This window comes from Protopterus annectens, chromosome 9.part0, assembly GCF_019279795.1.
Source record: "Protopterus annectens isolate FY-2018-M chromosome 9.part0, PAN1.0, whole genome shotgun sequence".
Classification (NCBI taxonomy): Eukaryota; Metazoa; Chordata; order Ceratodontiformes; family Protopteridae; genus Protopterus; species Protopterus annectens.
The window spans coordinates 1277401354-1277421000 of record NC_056743.1 but is presented as its reverse complement, the minus strand read 5'-3'; the positions used below and the strand labels follow the sequence as shown (position 1 = coordinate 1277421000).

Here is a 19647-nt window from a genome sequence, read left to right as displayed (position 1 = left end):
CCTGTACAATGGACACATGAGAGGGTGTTCTTGGTTTCCTTCTGAAAATCTGTTATAGCATCTAAGTGTGATAATAATGTAAAGTCTTCCTCTTTCAACTATTCTATCATTTTTGTCCAGCTTGGAGAGAACCCATGACAAAGTGGAGAACTTGTGGTTATCATTCAGCTATTAGTGATCAATAGCAAATGTTTTAGCTTGTTTCAACACAAGGGGAAAGGAGACCCAACTGGACTACTGTCTTGTGCCCATTATCACTAGAAGTCCAGATCAACTAAACCTTAGCTTATTTTGCTTGTCTTGGCTGAGAAACTATCTTCTCAAAAAACTTTTCAGGTCAAATTTGCTAACTCACAACCTTCTATAGATCACTTTATCTCTGGTGCACCTAAAGGTTCAATTTTAGATTTATGTTATTCTCTTTATCTTTTAATTCCATCCCTCACAACCTTTATAAAATTAATTTGACTTCCTGTACTGATTACTTCTTTTTAACCAGATCCTACAATGATTTCACTACTCTACAAAATAATATTAAGGATGACGACTACCAGCTGGGAGCCATTATTAACTCCTCAAGTGATGCAGGCATCCTACAGAAAGAAGCAAGGCACGCACGGTGGACTATGGTGCACGGTCCAAACCAATAGACACAGAACCAAGGAGGGACCAGCACACACGACAGCAGATATAAAAATATTGATTTTATTCCGAGGTAGCTAAAAAGCTGCCTACCATAAAAGTAACAGACCGGTTTCGGCTTGTAAAGCCTTTATCAATGTTATATTTTCTTTTCAAAAAGTTGATTTCCGAAACAGCATCACATCCTGGTACTCTTTATATACACTTCATTTAAAGTGGTATACTCCTGCCATAGGTAGACAGGCTGATCTGACACAGTCAAAACTTGGATCATATAAACACCAATACAAATGAATATAAGAAATTTAATCAGACATAGAGATCTTAAGAATATTTTCTAAGTCCCTAAAGAATAATTTAAACTAATAATAAATTGCAAAAATGCAAATATACTATATTATTCAAAGCCATGAAAAAGCTTGTATTTGGCCAGGACTCAGTTGTAAATCTGAATTTATAAGATGTCATGTATCATTTGGGCTTGAATGAATGACCATATGTAACATGAAGTATATCTCAATATCATGAGTGGTACAAGTATGTACAGCTAACCCAAAAATATATTGAAAATGTATAAAATTATTGCCTAAATGTACCTTCATGTGCTTCACATTCATTCAATCCTGGTTTGAAAAATGCACCAAGATTTGTAATCCACTTACTTTCCATATTGTTTAACCTGGTATGCTATCCCATCTTAAAATTTCTGTGAAGTTGAATTTTGTCTATAATAATAAACCTGAAAGAGGCACCTGTGTGATTTTTACTGTGTTTGTATAGAGCATTTGTTATTCGTCTATTTCTGATGGAGCTAAAATGTTCACTGATTCTTATTCTGATGGGTCTAGAGGTCTGACCAACATAAAAGGCTGAACAGGTACAATAGGCCAGATAAATAGCCCAATCAGAGCTGCAATTTGCAAAAATGTTAATATTGTAAACCTTGGAAGTGTTTTTGCTGGTAAATTCCTTTGCTTTACAAATGTGCTGGCATGCACAACAATGTCCACAAGGATAGCAGCCCACTAGAGGGTCCCCAAAAAGTGTTGTTTGTATTGTAGAAGATGGTGTGAATCTTTTATAATGTGTTAAATGAGAGTGGATGGTACGCCCTCTGCGGTAAGAAAAAGCACATTCATCTGGGAGAATGTCATTAAGAAATGAGTTTGATTTAAGTATGTCCCAGTGTCTACTAACGATCTGTCTAAACCTAGATGTATTGTTGCCATAAGTGGTGACTAATCTGATGGGTTGTTGACATTGGATTCCATCATCCTCTTGTGATCTGTTGTATTTCAATAAATCCGATCTTCTGCTGGTCTTAATTTGGGTCACCGTGTTGGTTAGATGTTCCAGTTTATATCCTCTGTCAATAAATCTTGCTGTTAAATCCTGTGTTTGTGCAGAACATTCTACATTTGTGGAGCATATTCTTTTGAGTCGCAGAAATTGAGACTTTGGGATGTTGCTGATGATGTGGCGAGGGTGAGAGCTGGCGGCATGAAGTAAAGTATTGTATTGTGGAAATTTTCTATGTATGGATGTGGCCAAGGTGTGGTTAGGTAATCTTTTAATCGCAACATCCAAAAAGACTATTTCGTGATATCCAGTATTGGCTGTGAAATGTATGTCAAAAGGGTTATTGTTAAGGTATGCAACAAATTAAGATAATTCATCCATGCCAGCCCACCACACCAACCAGCAATCATCCAGATATCTGCGCCAGATATCCAAATTACCAATGTGAATATTGTGTTGGACATCATATATGAAGGCCTGTTCAAAATATCCCATAAACAAATCTGCGTAAATCGGGGCAAAGGATGCCCCCATAGCTGTACCTTTAATTTGCCAATATGGATTGCCTTCAAAATAAAAGATTTTTTTTGTAGTACGTATTCTGTGAGTTTAATCAAAAAATTGTTAAATCCAGTGGGATATAGATTGGATTTGTTTAGCCAGTAAGTCACCGCCATTATACCAGCCTTGTGAGGAATACTAGTGTACAAAGAGGATACGTCCAATGTGCATAACAACCAATCCTCTTCCAACTGAGAGTCTTCAATGATGTTCAGAAACTCTGTGGTGTCTTGAATACGTGATCTAACCATGCTAAGTAGTGGTTTCAGATGTTCTGTGAGAAAAGCAGATAAGGGTTCTGTAAGTGATCCTCAACCTGATACTATGGGTCTACCTGGTGGATTGTGTAGATCTTTATGTATTTTGGGTATTAGATATAAGTATTGTGGCATTGGTTCATTTACCTTAAGTTGCCTAGCAACTTGTGTAGTAATAATGCCCTCCTCTACTGCCGAATCTATAAAGGAATCAATCTCAGATTTGAAGTTAGGTGTAGGATCCACTACCATCTGTATGTAAAATTGTGATTGGGATAATTGTTTGAGTGCCTCATCCTTATATTTGGAATGATCCATTACAACAATACCACCACCTTTGTCTGCTGGAGTGATGACTATCTCCTTATTCTGCTGTAGTTGTGAAAGTGCTAGTCTTTCAGCCTGATTGAGATTGCTTTGATTGCATGTATAGTTGCTGGAAAAGTGTAAATCTTTCATAACACAATTTTTGAATATGGAGACATGCTTGTCCATAGGGGGTGTGAAATTGGATTTCCCAAATCGGAAACCAGTTGATCTTTGAGAATTAGACTGATCTGAAAAAAATATCTTTAGATAGATCGTTAGTAGACACTGGGACATACTTAAATCAAACTCATTTCTTAATGACATTCTCCCAGATGAATGTGCTTTTTCTTACCGCAGAGGGCGTACCATCCACTCTCATTTAACACATTATAAAAGATTCACACCATCTTCTACAATACAAACAACACTTTTTGGGGACCCTCTAGTGGGCTGCTATCCTTGTGGACATTGTTGTGCATGCCAGCACATTTGTAAAACAAAGGAATTTACCAGCAAAAACACTTCCAAGGTTTACAATATTAACATTTTTGCAAATTACAGCTCTGATTGGGTTATTTATCTGGCCTATTGTACCTGTTCGGCCTTTTATGTTGGTCAGACCTCTAGACCCATCAGAATAAGAATCAGTGAACATTTTAGCTCCATCAGAAATAGACGAATAACAAATGCTCTATACAAACACAGTAAAAATCACACAGGTGCCTCTTTCAGGTTTATTATTATAGACAAAATTCAACTTCACAGAAATTTTAAGATGGGATGGCATACCAGATTAAACAATATGGAAAGTAAGTGGATTACAAATCTTGGTGCATTTTTCAAACCAGGATTGAATGAATGTGAAGTACATGAAGGTACATTTAGGCAATAATTTTATAAATTTTCAAAATATTTTTGTGTTAGCCGTACACACTTGTACCACTCATGGTATTGAGATACGCTTCATGTTACATATGGTCATTCATCCAAGCCCAAATGATACATGACATCTTACAAATTCAGATTTATAACTGAGTCCTGGCCAAATACAAGGTTTTTCATGGCTTTGAATAATATATTATATTTGCATTTTTGCAATTTATTATTAGTTTAAATTATTCTTTAGGGACTTAGAAAATATTCTTAAGATCTCTATGTCTGATTAAATTTCTTATATTCATTTGTATTGGTGTTTATATGATCCAAGTTTTGACTGTGTCAGATCAGCCTGTCTACCTATGGCAGGAGTATACCACTTTAAATGAAGTGTATATAAAGAGTACCAGGATGTGATGCTGTTTTGGAAATCAACTTTTTGAAAAGAAAATATAACATTGATAAATGCTTTACAAGCCGAAACCGGTCTGTTACTTTTATGGTAGGCAGCTTTTTAGCTACCTCGGAATAAAATTAATATTTTTATATCTGCTGTCGTGTGTGCTGGTCCCTCCTTGGTTCTGATCCTACAGAAAGGCCTCACTGAGACCAGTGACTGGTGTTGAAATCATGGCCTTAAGCTTAATACCAAAAAATGCATCATCATCCCCTTTGGGAAAAACTCAGTTCCCATGAATTACCACATTGATGGGAGCCCACTGAACACTGAAGGCATTATAAGAGATCTGGGGACACAGATTGACAGCAACCTCTCCTTCGACCACCACATTGCCGATGTGGTCAGAAAGTCCTTCTATGTGGCAACATTACCAAGAGTTTTGCATCCAGGAAGAAAGAGGTCATTATCTCCCTCTACTCTTCCCTCATTAGGCCAATCATCGACTATAATGCCTCATCTGGCGTGTACCTCACTAGACACATGCAACAGCTGTAGAGGCCACAAAAGTACCTCAAGAAGAGGATTCTAGGCCTTAAACACATGTCCTACATGGACAGACTCAAGAAACTCCAGCTATTCTGTTTCATATTGTCTACAAACTGTCTTGGATTATTAGTTTCACTACTCCACTTGGTCTTTCCTTTATACTTATAGCTAATTCTCTTTCCTGATGTGTTTTGCTAGATATTTTATTTTTATAAATATTGCCTATATTAAATGCTGCTGCTGTAATTGTATTACTACATTTTTATCTTTGTTTTCACTATTTTGCATTATATCCTTATAGTATTTGAGTGTTTAGATACATTTCCTATATATAGGTTCATAGGTAGGTACTAGGCTATCGGTCCAAGGGCCTACGTAAGCCTAGCCAGCAAGGTTCCATAGCTTACGCCACCCAAGAAAGTTATTTTCCTGTGCCACTGTCCAGCAAAGGCACAGATGTGATCCCCAGGGTGTATTTCCTATTTTTCTACTTCTGTATTTGTATTTTATCTTATAAACTGTTTTGCCTCTTGGCCCAGGTCATGGGATCATTTGACCAGCAGTCCATCTACACAGTTATCAAATGGGGGCATAAATAAATAAATGAAGAAACAAACAGAAAAACAAACTCGTATCTTATCACTTATTATTCATGGCTAGACAAGTAGCTAGCCTACAATCAGGTACTCATTAATCCACGTCTAAGCACTAGTGAGTATCACCCAGAAGTAGGCAGCTGCTACTCTGCAACTGGCCACATTGTTAGTTAAAAACTCAGAACCCTCCAATCCGCAGCTGGAAACTCTGCAAACACCTGGTATGACTTCATACAACCTAAAACTGGATTCCATTCTAATGTATTCAGCATTGTCGCTCATATAATTAATTATGCCTGCTATTATGCTTGTTGTGCAGTACTTAAGTTCAGTATAGATTGTTTTGGTTCTGTGTGTTTACACTGCATTATTGAGCAAAATCAATAACTTTTTTTAAAAGGAAGCTTATGCCTGAAGGGGATGTTGTATGTCTCAGGTCTGCTTACAGGGCAGCTTGTCAGGTATGCTAGAAATACCTGTCATCTACAGCAACTCACCTTCTCTTTCTTCATCTTCGTCTTCGTCTTCTTCTTCTTCTTCTTCTTCTTCATTATCCTTGCTATCATCAAGGTCTGTAAGACAGAAGAAAACATCTTATTGGCTGGTGTCTCAGTAAGCAAAGTTTCCACTAGATATCACTAAAAATTAAAAAAAAAACTTTAGCACATCAGTCTCTAAAAGATGGCTGCAGTTGTAACAGGTACGTAAATATGGCCTGCTTTTTTTAATGACCTAAGTTATTCTAATTTCTTCCACCCCAAGTCATAACATCTGGCTCCTACTCAGCTTACCATTTTCACTTCTCCATTGCATGTCCACTTTGAAATATGCTGATCTTACTTCCTACAGTAGTTGCAATTGAGTTTTCTAGATCCCACTATTAAAAAGAGAAGCATGGGGTTTAGTAGGACCGTCTTCTTAATAAATGCTTGATAACTACAGATGCTGTGATCTGGGATGGTAAATCAGCCTCAGCAGCTCTTCCTGTGCTGATTAGGCAACACACATTAAGGCCACTCTAATGTGGTGCCAGTGAGGGATCGCATGCTTATCTTACTGACTGTCTCACCAGTAAGATTCGAGAGTGCGGTGCAAGTTTGGGCAGGGACCTCATAAATTGCTATGACTTGTGCCCTGGTTTTCAGTTACATTTAGATCTGTAGACTGTCACACAGGCAACACCTAATCTGCCAAGAGGACCATACCAATTGCAGTGCAGTGTAATCTTTATGTTGGGTCAGGGCACTGAGAAGTATGTCACACAGCACAGTCATTATGCTAGGGTGCAGCACTGTAAGTCATGCCACACAGTGCAGTCCATATGCTGAAGGGTATGTCATACAACACAATCCACATGCAGGAGAAGGGTGTAGCCTGGAAGATGTGTGTCACATACTAAGTACATCAGTGGTGTGAAGGAAGAATAAATATATGGACAACACAGCACATTTAAATGCTCTGGGAGGGAGTTCACCAAACAGCACAATGCGCACACTGAAATGGGTAATGAGAGGAGTGAGACGCAGACCAAAATTCATTTGTTGAGGAGGATACTCAGAGGCATGCTATACAGCATGATCTGTATCTGAGAAGGGTAGTAAATGTACCTCTTAACCCACATGCTGTGTATGGCAATGAAAAGCATGTCATATCTGTATGCTAAGGAGTGAACTAAGAATGCCAGCGCTGTTATAGATGGATGAAACCCTGACTACAGCCTAGATACCCTGAGTTTAAATAATGGCCCAGTCACTACAGGAGTGTGCTGTGGGGGGAGGGGGGCTCAGCAGCTAACACCAGCTTGTTCTTCCCAAAGAAGGAGGATGGTGTGGTCAGCCACAACGAAAGGAGGCTTTATCTGATGGAAATCAGGGAACAAGCACTCAGTGCAAAGCTCAGGTATATGTTTAGCTCTGCCAAATAATTTGCAGCACTGCAACCAAAATCCACACAAATGCAGAAGCACATATGTTTGATTGGGTTGCTACCATAGACTTGGCTTTAGCAGTGTGGGTGTCAGGCATCCCAACCTAGTAGAAGCATGGATAAAAAGCAGGATAATCCTGATGGCTGCCTAAATGATGAGAATCTTATAGATTCTGGGAGATACCTGGAAATGATATTCCGAGAACACAGTGGAGAAAAATAAAGAAAAGGAGCGTGCTGAGGGGCATGTCACACATAATCCATGTTCTGTGAAAGGACAATGTGTGACATGCCACACAAGACAAATCAAGTAAGCTGGCAGAGAATAATGAAGGACCTCTCCAATCCAGCTGGTGAATCTGGGAATCTTGAGGCAATGTTACAACTGCCTTATGTATACAGACCACCCTCTCCTCCTCCCAACAAGCTCAAATATATGTGAGAGATGCAACTATATAGCCAAACTGAAGGCTAAGCTCTCTCAACCCAGTACTGGCACAGCCTGTCAGGAGGAGAAGGTAACCACACACACCACAAATCCAGTCTGACATAGACCTATCACATCAGCAAATCAAACACATAAACACACAAAAACATACTTGGAGGCTCTAAATAAAAATCTGCCTAAGCAGCAGAGACCTCCAAAGCAGACATCCAAGCAACACCTACTACGAAACAATATCCACGTAGCACATAGCTCACAAAGTCAGTGTGCCACACAGTCACAGCCCTTAAGGCTAAACAACACACCTAATACACTTGTAATAGGTGACTCTATTGTCAGACACACTGATGTCCCACTCACCAGGCTGAACAAGGAGAAGGTCACTGTAAGCTGCCTGTCGGGTGCCAGGATCCGCCACATAACACAAGCACTTGGGTCACTCCAAAGCAAGTACAAGTATGACTCCATCATTGTCCATGCTGGTGTGAATAACCTGAGACGCACCTCCCTGGACTACATGAAAAAAGACGTACAGGAGCTCTTTGATCATGTAGCCCAGGCCGGTATGACCCTGACCTTGAGTAGCATCTTACCCTCACCAAGAATGATGCCACAGTATAAAGACAAAATTATCAATTTTTTTAACAATTGGCTAAAGTATTGGTGTCATTCAAAGGGGATCCAGTGTCTGTCAGCCTGGGATGGCATGCTCGACAAGCCACGTTGCTTCACTAGGGAAGGCTTGCACCTGTCACCCCTGAGTTTTCGAATACTGGCTAAGGCTCTTGCCTCCCCCATAGTGCCTTTTTTAGGCAATGCTCAAAAGACAAACCCACCCCCAAAGACAACACAAAGAAAAAAAAAACTAAGGGTAATGCTGCTCAACGCCAGAAGTCTAAACCTCAAGATGCACGCACTCGAGACTCTCCTCAGTATGGAGGATATCGATATCTGTGCAGTAACAGAAACCTGGTTCAAGGCTCCCGAGAGCACCCCAGCACTAACAGGCTATACTTCATACCATGCTTTCCGGCTCCAAAACTCAGACCGAACCACAAAAGGAGAGGGAGTATCCATATTTATCAAAGATACCCACACCTCCAGGCTAGTGGCACTGCACGAAGCTTCGGAGACCATCCATGTGCAACTAACAGTGGGCAAAACTGCCTTTCAGTTTGTAGCCTGCTACAGACCACCCTCCCAAACACAGGAACCTCACTCGGCTTTCCTGAGAACACTGGAGAATATGAAGGTCTCTCCAGACACTATTATATTGGGTGACTTCAACTACCCAAACATCGATTGAGAAAATTACTCAAGCCCAAACACCCTCGCCCAATGGTTCCTAGAATTTATAAACTCAAATGCTATGGAACAACTGGTCACCACTCCCACAAGAGGAGAAAACATACTGGATCTGGTCATCACCAACATGGGGTCTCTATGTTCCACACCAGAGGTATACCCCTCATTGGTAAGATCAGACCATAAACAAATCTCTCTGGACATCCATATTCCATCCCCACCCCTAGCCAAGGAAACCATGGTGAAGAACTTCTCAAAAGCAAACTTCACACTTCTCAAAACTGAGGTGGAATCCTTCAAAGCCCCTGGGCCAGTGGATAATATGGCCCAAAATGCAAAATCCTTTACAAAATCATTCTATGGATACCTACAGGAATGCATGGAGCATGCTATCCCAAATAAAACCAAGACTCACTCCTCAAAAGGCAGGAGACCTGTCTGGTGGACCCCAGCCATAAATAAGCTATACAACAGAAGGAAAGCTACTACATGATAGAGCAAAATCCCAAAAAGGGAAGGCATCACTGATCAGTACTAGCAAGAAACTACGATCCCTCATAAAATCTTCTAAGGCCATCTTTGAAAGAAAAATTGCACAAGACACTAAAGATAATCACAAGGCCTTCTTTAGTTATGTCAGAAACCTGGGAGGCAACTCCCAGATATGCTCTGAGTTAGTGCAAAATGACAAAAAATTCATCGAACCAACAGGCATTGCCAACATCCTGGCAGAAAGGTTCAGTGCAAACTTCTCCCCCCCCTTCCCCCTCAAAAGAGCAAATGTCTATCCCAACAGAGTGTAGCCTTCCTGAGATCACAGATGCACAGGTAAGAGCTGCCCTCTCCAAAGCTAAAAGCACAGCATCAATGGGACCAGACAGTGTCCCGGGCTGCGTCTTACACGAGCTCCAAGAAGAACTAAACCCTCATATAAAGTCACTGTTCAATCTCAGCCTTACTACAAGATATGTTCCCAAGGAATGGCGTACAGCAACAGTGGTCCCAGTCCACAAAGATGGTGCCACAACAGACCCCAGAAACTATCGTCCTATAAGCCTGACTAGCCTGGTCTGCAAAGCTATGGAACGTATCATCATGGAAGTTATAAACAAAGACATTGGGAACCTCCAGACACTGGATCCTACCCAATTCGGCTTCGTTAAGGGCAGATCTTACCTCTTGAACCTGGTCAACTTATTTGAAACAGTTACCAAAGCCGTAGATGAAGGGAAGGTAGTCCACACAGCCTACCTGGACCTTGCAAAGGCCTTTAGCACAAGACCCCACTCAGGCATCATAAATAAGCTCACCAGCTTAAATATCAACCCCTATGTCACAAGATGGGTTGCAAACTGGCTCAGGGATAGAACCCACATGGTCAGAATAGCAGGTGCCATGTCAGACTCTAAACCAGTTACAAGTGGTGTCCCACAAGGCTCAGTCCTGGGACCTCTCTTGTTCGGTATATATTTCTCTGAAGTATAGGCTAACACGGGTGGACTATGGCTGGCCAAGTTCGCAGATGACTGCAAACTGGGTGCTATAATCGACTCTCTGACTGACACAAGCATCCTCCAAAAGGGTCTCACAGAGATGGATAACTGGTGTCAGAGCCATGGCCTAAAGCTAAATGCCAAAAAGTGCATAGTCATCCCCTTTGGAAAAAAACAAAGTGCCCATAAATTGCCACATAGGTGGTAATCCATTAAGTACGGAAGAAGTAATTAGGGACTTGGGGACCCAAGTAGATAGCAATCTCTCCTTTGACAATCACGTTGCCAAAGTGGTTAGAAAGACCTTCTATTATAGCCCACCTTATCATGAAAGGTTTCACATCTAGATCAAGAGAGGTCATTGTGCCCCTCTACTCATCACTTATCAAGCACATAATTGAGTATAATGCCCCGTTTGGGATGTACCTTACCCGACACCTTCAGCAACTGGAAAGACCCCAAAAGTATCTCACCAAGAGGATCAAGGGGCTCAAACAGATGCCCTATGCAGTTCGGCTAAAGAAACTCCAGCTCTACTCAGTTGAGTACCACCTACTCAGAGGCGATCTGTGTCTGACTTATAAAGCCATGTCCAACCCAGAATTAATGGACATGCTTCACCTCAGGAAATCTAAATCTCTTAGAGCTACATGCTCCAGGGACCTGAACCTCAACACAGAAATAAATAGGAAATGCTGGAGGGACAGATTCATATCCCAGAGGCTCCCCTCACTCTGGAACAAAATCGCAATCCATGTCAGGCAGAGCCCCTCACTGACCCTCTTCAAGAGAAATCTTGACGAATGGATGGGAGATCATAAGTTTACCCCTGGGATCTCTTCGTGTCGCTGCTTGACAGAGGTACAGTAAACAAACCTTAAAAGGGCTACCTTCTGTGACCTACTATACAGAAGCACAGTCAACTAATCTAAAAGGGTGGTGAAAGCCAAACATACTCTGGCTAGGCTTATAAATGCCCTAGGGCAGATAGCCTAGTATCAACCTATGAACCTATGAACGTAGCACATACCACAGTTAGTATGCTGGGAGGGTTATAATGAGCAATGTACCAAACAGCATAATCCACATTATAATTAAAGGTGCATAGAAATAAATGTGCCTAAAACCAGAAAGACACAGGGAGATTGGTCAATGACTATATTTCACAAAGAATTTATGACTGCACTGGGGTTCTGTGGCACACAGGGATGGGGGAGGGGGGAATTCAGTGGCAGTCAAAGGCTTGCCCATCCTGGGGGGAAGAAAGGTAGTTCTGGCAAGCTGATTTGCTTCCACATAAGAAGACGTTTGTCAAATAAACAATAGCCACTTAAAGAGGGATGTGGACCTGCTGTGTACAAGCAAGTGGTGGCAGCCACCAACTATGCCTGCTTTTGAGAACATATGAATGGGGTGCTTATATTAGGGTTTAGAGCAATGGAGAAAGCTACACTTGATAGTCCTTAGTCTATGTGATTAGGGCTGCCACAGGGAAGGGGGGAATGTATCCCTGTCCATAAGTCAGAACAGATAGATTGTGGCATTAGTGTCCTAATCTGGGGGATGAGCCAGACTCCCTTGAAGTGAAAAGACAGGAATCCTCCACAAATAAAGAATGAACCAGCAGAAGGAAGTGCAAGGAGAATGACACAAAAAACAGCATGGCTGCCTGAAAGATGCCGTCTCTACCTAGCTCAAAGAGGAGCTCAAGTCCAATTAGGGAAGCTTGATGATCAGCAGGCAGAGGGCAAAACTATTTAAAAAATAAAATAAATTTATGACTGTTTATTTCTTGTTGCATGATGAAGTTACAGATTAAATGAACTAAATGGAAAATTATAGTACGATGATTGTCCAAAATGTCAAAACAGTGAGACACATATGATCGATGCAAACATTTTGAACAATCACATTACCAAACACGGAAAACACTGCAAGAACAAAACATTGTAAAAAGAAAAAAAAATTCCTTTTGAGATCTGTAAAGCAAAACCCTGCCACAATAGTCAAACCTAATTTGCCTGAATTCTAGTAGTGTTACAGAAATTATTTTTTTAAGGTAAGTTGCGTGAGTGCTTTGTCTTAACAATATATGTGTGTTTAGTGAATGATAGTGAGGGATCAATGGTGAGGCCAAGGTATCTTTGTACAATCACATTTGGAAGGTTGTTTTGTGTTTGTAAAAACAATTATGAAGCTCTTGGGAATCTTTTGCTGTGTTCCAAAGACTATGATGCTAGATTTTGAAGTGTTGATAAGCAACCTCTTGTTTTGAGTCCAGCTGCAAATCTTAAACAAGTTGTCTTGTAACTTCAGACGGAGCTGTGAAAGTGTATTGCTAGTTTTAAGTATGAGGAGACCATCAGCATAAATTATAATATTCAGATTGGGGAGGTCACTGGTGAGATCATTGACAAAAGTGAGAAAAGCAATGGACCCAGAACTGAATCCTGGGGTCATCCTGTGCTGAAGGAACCTTGGTATAAGAAAATGTTCTTTGAGTAGACCTGGAATGAGCTGTCTTGAAGGTATTTTTGGAACCACAATATTGTTTGTGTTCCTTGTTGAACCTGCTTAGCTTATGAAGGAGGATGTTATGGTTGACTGTTTTGAATGCTTTGGTCAAGTCTATGAAAATAGTCCACCTGTTAATCTAGATTAATCCATATTATTGAAGACTGGGCTGGTGACCGTATATACGGCAGTCATAGAACTAAAGGAGTTGCAGAAGCCATGCTGGACATCATATAGAAGTCCATATTTGTTAATGTAGTCTAGGACTTGTTTAAAATAATTTTTTTGAAAATTTTTGTAAGTAACCATAGGTTGGCTATTGGACTGAAATCTATGCACTCCTTGGCATGGGATTTTTTAGGAACAGGGATTATGATTACATGCATGAAGTGGATATCGAAGAGTCCTGAAGAAACTGACAAGTTGAAAACATATGAAAAGGGTTTTCAATATGAGAAGCTACCACAGGTTCATAGGTTCATAGGTAGGTACTAGGCTATCGGCCCAAGGGCCTATGTAAGCCTAGCCAACAAGGTTCCCTGGCTTGCGCCACCAAAGAAAGTTATTTTCCTGTGCCACTGTCGAGCAGAGACACAGAAGTGATCCCCGGGGTGTATTTCCTATTTCCCATCCACTCATCAAGATTTTTCTTGAAGAGTGCTAATGAAGAACTTTGCTTGACATAGATGGGTAGCATGTTCCAGAGTATGGGAAGTCTCTGGGACAGGAATCTATCCCTCCAGCATGTCCTGTTTATTGTGATGACAAGGTTTAGGTCCCTAGAGCGTGTAGCACGGAGGGATTGGGATTTCTTTAGGTGTAGCATGTCCAACAGCTCTGGGTTTGACATAGCTTTATATGTTAGGCAGAGATCACCTCGGAGTAGGCAATATGCTACAGAGTAAAGCTGGAGTTTTTTGAGGTGGTCAGTGTAGGGCATTTGTTTGAGGCCAGTAATCCTCTTTGTGAGGTACTTCTGTGGCCTTTCCAGCTGCTGCAGATGTCTTGTGAGGTACATTTCAAAAGGGGTGTTGTACTCTATAATGGGTCTAATGAGTGTCGAGCAGAGGGGAAGAATGACCTCTTTTTTCCTTTTTTACCAGTTTAAGAAAGGCTGGATGCAGCTAAGAGATGCAGCACTTCCCACTGAGGTTCAGTAGGTCTTTTTAACTTGTTTTTTTTTAGAAATCTGTGTAAAGTAGAATATTGGGGTGTAAACTGCTAGTGAGTAAAGTTGGGAAGATGATGAGTGAGAGGATCATGAGGAATTAATATGAACAGGCTACGTTTGTTAGGAAGGGAACTTGTTTGTTGTGTTTGTATTGTTTCTATTAGGAAGTGCCTATAGTTGTTTTTTTTCTTTTTCTTTCTTTCTTTTTTTTTTTTTGTTTTTTTTGGAAGTACCTATAGTTGTTAAGGAAATTTCACTTTTCTTTATCTGCCTGTCTGGACGAAACTCTAGGGATTGTACTGTACATTATGTAAATTCCTTATTTCTTTCCAAAAGTAGTTGAGTTGGTCCATGCTTAAGAACATCTCCTTTGCAGAACTGTTTGCTCTCCTGAATCTTTTCTTTAGCTGTGTATAATTTTGGTGTAGCTAATCATCGCAATCCTGTTGTTTCCAGGTTTTCCATGCTTTATCCCTAGCTTTTTTTAAGTCTGGACTAAGCCATGAGCATTTTTGTCCTCTCAATCCTCTTTTGACTTAGAAGGAGGACCGGATCTTGCAAGATGGAAATTTTCTCAAGAAAGCATTTCAAAGCTAAGTTGGGCTCAGCAGTGTTGAATATGGGGAAGTGTTTAAGTGGGCACTGAGCATGACTTTTTTGATTCCTAAATAGAGTTGTAGGACAATGCGCTGTGCTAGGAATGGCAAAGCTAAACCCTATTTTCTTTTATGGATAATTCAAATAGTGTTCTTGCTCACACATCTGATATACAACAAACTACCACTAGGGTTTCCTTAACTTATTCTAGCAATATTCATTTGGTTTGTGAAGTAATTAAAAATAACTGGCCCATTTTGATGGCCAATAATGCCTTAAAACAGATCATAGGAGGGGAACCCAAATTATGTTTCAAAAACAAAAAAATCGCTGAAAAGGCAATTTTGTTATAAACAATGCCTGACTAATCCAATGATGTTAGAATGTAATGGTACTTTATCTTAAAGATCTTGTAGTGCATGTAAATAAATTAATACTCTCTCATATTTTATTCACCCTGATACAGGAGTTTGCTATGCACCGAGGCTCTATGCAGATTTCAGAAGTACAGACCTAGTGTATCTGGTTTCCTCCATTCTCTGCTTATGTTTCTATGTAGGAAAGGCTAATCGTTCCTTAAAGGAACACATTCTAGAGCATATTTACGATATACCTAAGAAAAAGACTGCAAATGTTTTGGCAAGAAATGTTGATTTATGTGAGGATACACATTCTTTCAAGATTTTAGTGTTACAACTTATGACTGATGATTTGAGAGGGGGAGATTTTATTAACAAAATGAAGTATGCAGAAATTAGATAGATTATTACACTGCAGGCAGATAAAAGGTCCGTTTTAAATGATGTTGTACCTTTAAAACTGGCTCTGAAATCACATGATTTATTTCATTAATCGTTTTATTGGTAATTGCTGGGGATTTAATGATTTTAACCAGTATAAATGTGCTTATGTTTTATTGTGCTTTTATGGTCTGATGAAGCACCAGTTGGAGTAAAAGTGCTTACCTAGTTTATTAAAAAGTTATTTTTTATTTTTGCCTTGTGTGTATTGGTTAGTCCATCTGTTTTTCACTGTTTTTATTGGGGTTTGCCGGACTTGCCTTCATCCACGTTGCTGATCTTTCTTCATTTTCTAGGTATAGCGAAAGTTACATAAGGTGGGTGAGAATGGCAGGTACGGTGGGGAAGAAAATGAAGCCACTCATAGTGCGACTCAAAGGAGAGGGGGTTACACTCTCTGGGAAATAAAGTGAGCCAAAAAATCATGAGTCTTTCAATGCTCCAAATGGAAATAAAAACAATAATAATAAAAAAAAAAAAACGCTGCACCAGAGTCAACAAGCAGACCTTTAATATACAAATATAAGTGCTTTCTTTCCAAAAATTAAAAGGAACTTCTTCAGAAAATGGAGACAGAGACATGCCTGAGCCACATTTGAAAGACAACCTTTCCAGGTCAGATGCTAGGGTTCACAATAATGGTCAGTTTTCACTGAAAGGAGCAGTAGCACTAAGCTCTAAATGATTATATCTTTAAGGAGAACAAGTGGTTCATGGGTAAGAAAGCCATTAACATCATGATATAAAGGATTGCTATCAAAGATATTGCTTTCATTTCTGTATTTTTCTGTTTGTGAAAAAAACTTGTATTTCAACTTGTCTGAGCATGAAATTGGTCAATACTGATCAGAGCACTACCCAGTAAACAAATGTAAACAAAATAAATAAATAACAAAGGGGAAAGAATACCTAATACTAAACTAATCCTACTATTTATCCAGGGTTTTCTATGTTTGTTTGGGTGTGCTGGTTACTACCTTTCTGGTTATTATATAGAATGACTAATAGCATACATCTCAACTGTCCAGAATCTTGCAGAATATTCAGATTTTTGCATCATATGTCTGTTCCTCATAAAATGCTGGTAAATCATTGAGAATTGAAGTCACTAAAAATGGCAGACTCCTGATAAGAGCTGCCTCTGTCCATTAGCAGTACAGGGGGGTGGTAAATTTTCTGTTTCCCATCCATAGCTTTAAGTTGTGCTTGAAAATGGACAGGGATGGACTTTGTCTTATGTGGATCGGGAATCTGTTCCACATCAGCAGCATCCTCTGAGAGATACACCTTTTCCTTCAAACTGTTCTAGTGATGTTGCAGAAGAAGTTTAGATTCCTTGACCAAGTATTTCTGATGCAACTTGACTTGCTGATGTGCAGTAAATCCATCAGTAATGGGTCGGAGGATGCCTTGCATGCTAGACACAAGTCACCTCTTAGCAGTTTGTAGGACACTGAGTTTAGTGACAGGGCTTTGAGTATGTTCATGTAGAACATATTATTTAGGCCTTGTAGCCTTTTAGTAAGGTATCTCTGTGGGTGTTCCAGTTGCTGCATGTGTCTGGAGAGATACATGCCAAAGGGGGCATTATATTCAATGACTGGCCTGATGATGGCTTAGTGAAAGTAGACAATGACATTCCAAGATCTGGACACAATCTCTTTGTTTATAAGCTGTGTAATACAGAAAGACTTTCTTACAACAATAGACATATAACTTGTCAAAGGTTAAGTCACTGTCCACATAAGTTCCAAAATCCTGAACAACTGGGTCAGTTCTTAGGAACGCATTGTTAATGTAGTAGTTCCCTGGGGTAGATGACTTCCCAAAGGATACAATGATGCATTTTTTGGTATTTAGTTTCAGTCCATGATTTTGGCGCCAATTATTTATTTGAGACAAATTTTCCTACAGAATAGCTGAGTCATTTGGGGATTCAATGACTGCTCCTAGGTTGCAGTCATCTGCAAATGTAGTCAGCCACAGCCCTTTGATATTGGCTTTTACGTCAGAAAAGTAGATGCCAAACACAAAAGGTCCCAGTACAGAACCTGGGGGATTCTACCAGTGACTTGTCTCTTTGTGAAGGTAACTTCCTCTATTTTGATTATCTGAGTCCTATCTGAGTCAGTTGGCAATCAAGCTGGTGACATAGGGGTTTATTCACAGTTTATTTAGCTTTTCTACTATGTTTGAGTGTGGAATTGTGTCAAAAGCTTTAGGTCAAGGTATGCAGTGTGTACCATTTTGCCTTCATTCATTGCTTTGGTGAATGTTTAAAAAAAAAAACACCAGGTTGAGTAAGCATAACTTGCCCTTGATGAATCCAAACTGAGATGGGCCCAGTGTTTGGTGGTTCCCTATATCCTTATCGATTAATTCCGTGATTAAATCTTTGCATATGAGGCTGGTCAGACTTATAGGTCTGTAATTGCCAGAGTTTGTGGAAGGTCATCCCTTATGTAGGGGAATGACTGTAACTGTTCTCCATTCACTTGGTACAAAATCTGTATGGTGGCTGAGGTTGAGCAGTGTTGTTAAGGGTAAGGCTAAATTGTGCTTCATGCTATTTAAGATACATACAAAGATATTGTCAGGACCCATCGATGCAATATTTTTAGCAATTTTAGGACTTGGACTTGTGTGATAGCTGGAGGCAAGTCGGTATCAGGTATATCGTGTGGAACAGATGGAGGGGAGAGAGGGGTAAAGTTAGAGCTAAATTTATCACACAGTAGGTTTGCTATATCTTCAGCCTTAGTGTAGGTAATATCATTCACAATCAATTCAGTGCATTGCTGCATTGCGCTTTTGAGATTATGAACATAAATAAAAAAATGCCAAGAAATTACAAGCCTTGGGTAGTTATTTTAGCCTCAAAGTTAGCTTTGGTGGATTTTATTAAGCTCCTGAGTTGTTTGTTTATTTCCGTGACAAGGGCTCTAACATTCTGAGAATTATTGTTCTTACTTTTGATCAAAATTATTTCCTTTTATTGTAAAGCTTGTTAATATTATGATTCCACCATATGGGTTTGTTTCTGGGGTATGTTCTGCACTGGTTCCTATGGGGTACAACTACATTTATGTAGCTGTTTAAATGCTGTTACAGTAAAATGGTGTACATGTCTGTGTATTCAGTGGAGTTAACTGAGTTTGGTGGGAATTGGAAACTTAACAATATATCACTTAGAAGTAGGTAGTTTGTCTGAAAGAAATTTCAAAAGGTACCTTGAGTGGAAGGGATCTCTGGTTTCAGTTTTATTTAGAAGGAGACTGCATTATCGTGAGACCTAACAAGTGATGCAGATATGCAAGGGATGGTGCAAGATGCTCCCATATTAGTAAGGACAAGATCCAAGATGTTATTCTCTCTAGTGGGTAATCTGACTAAATTTTCCAGGGCATTTGTATTGGCAAAGTCCAGGAATTTCTCTGCTTGTACATTAGTGGTATAGGTTTCCCAGTCTATAGTAGGATAGTTTAGCTCACCTAGAAAATGATACTGGGTTTATACTGAGAGATTCTAGTTCCTGTAGATAGGCATTGTGGCTTTCTTTTGTCATAGAGGAAGTTCTAATATATGGCACTGGACCTTTCTGATGGTAATTTGGACATGAAGAAGCTCTAATGCATCATGCTGCTTTACCAGCCTTGACATGAGTTTCTTCTGGATGTAGATTGATACAAATCTACCCCCCCCCCCGAGTGGTAGCTAGTCTAAACATGTGGAAGGCGTAATATCCTTGCACTGCCTAAGTGTTCTCCACTATTTTAAACCATACCTCAGTCGATATACAGATGCCAATGTCTTCCATGGTGAGAAGGGCTTGTAGGGAGTTGAGTTTCTTGTTTAGGCTCCTAGCATTGATCAGTAACACCTTCAGATTTTCCTATGGTTCTTTAGTTAT

At 39.9% G+C, this 19647-nt stretch overlaps 1 protein-coding gene across 4 annotated transcripts in view; it reads right to left on the bottom strand.

Annotated features, from left to right (window-relative positions):
• The window catches only part of LOC122811995 (glutamic acid-rich protein-like), a 153296-nt gene that overhangs the window by 93619 nt on the left and 40030 nt on the right, over positions 1–19647 (bottom strand). For all 4 annotated transcript variants that reach the window (XM_044084206.1, XM_044084207.1, XM_044084208.1 and 1 more), the window contains exon 4: positions 5984–6058. In XM_044084206.1, coding sequence (XP_043940141.1) covers positions 5984–6058 — 75 coding nt within the window. The remainder of the gene's footprint in view (positions 1–5983; positions 6059–19647) is intronic.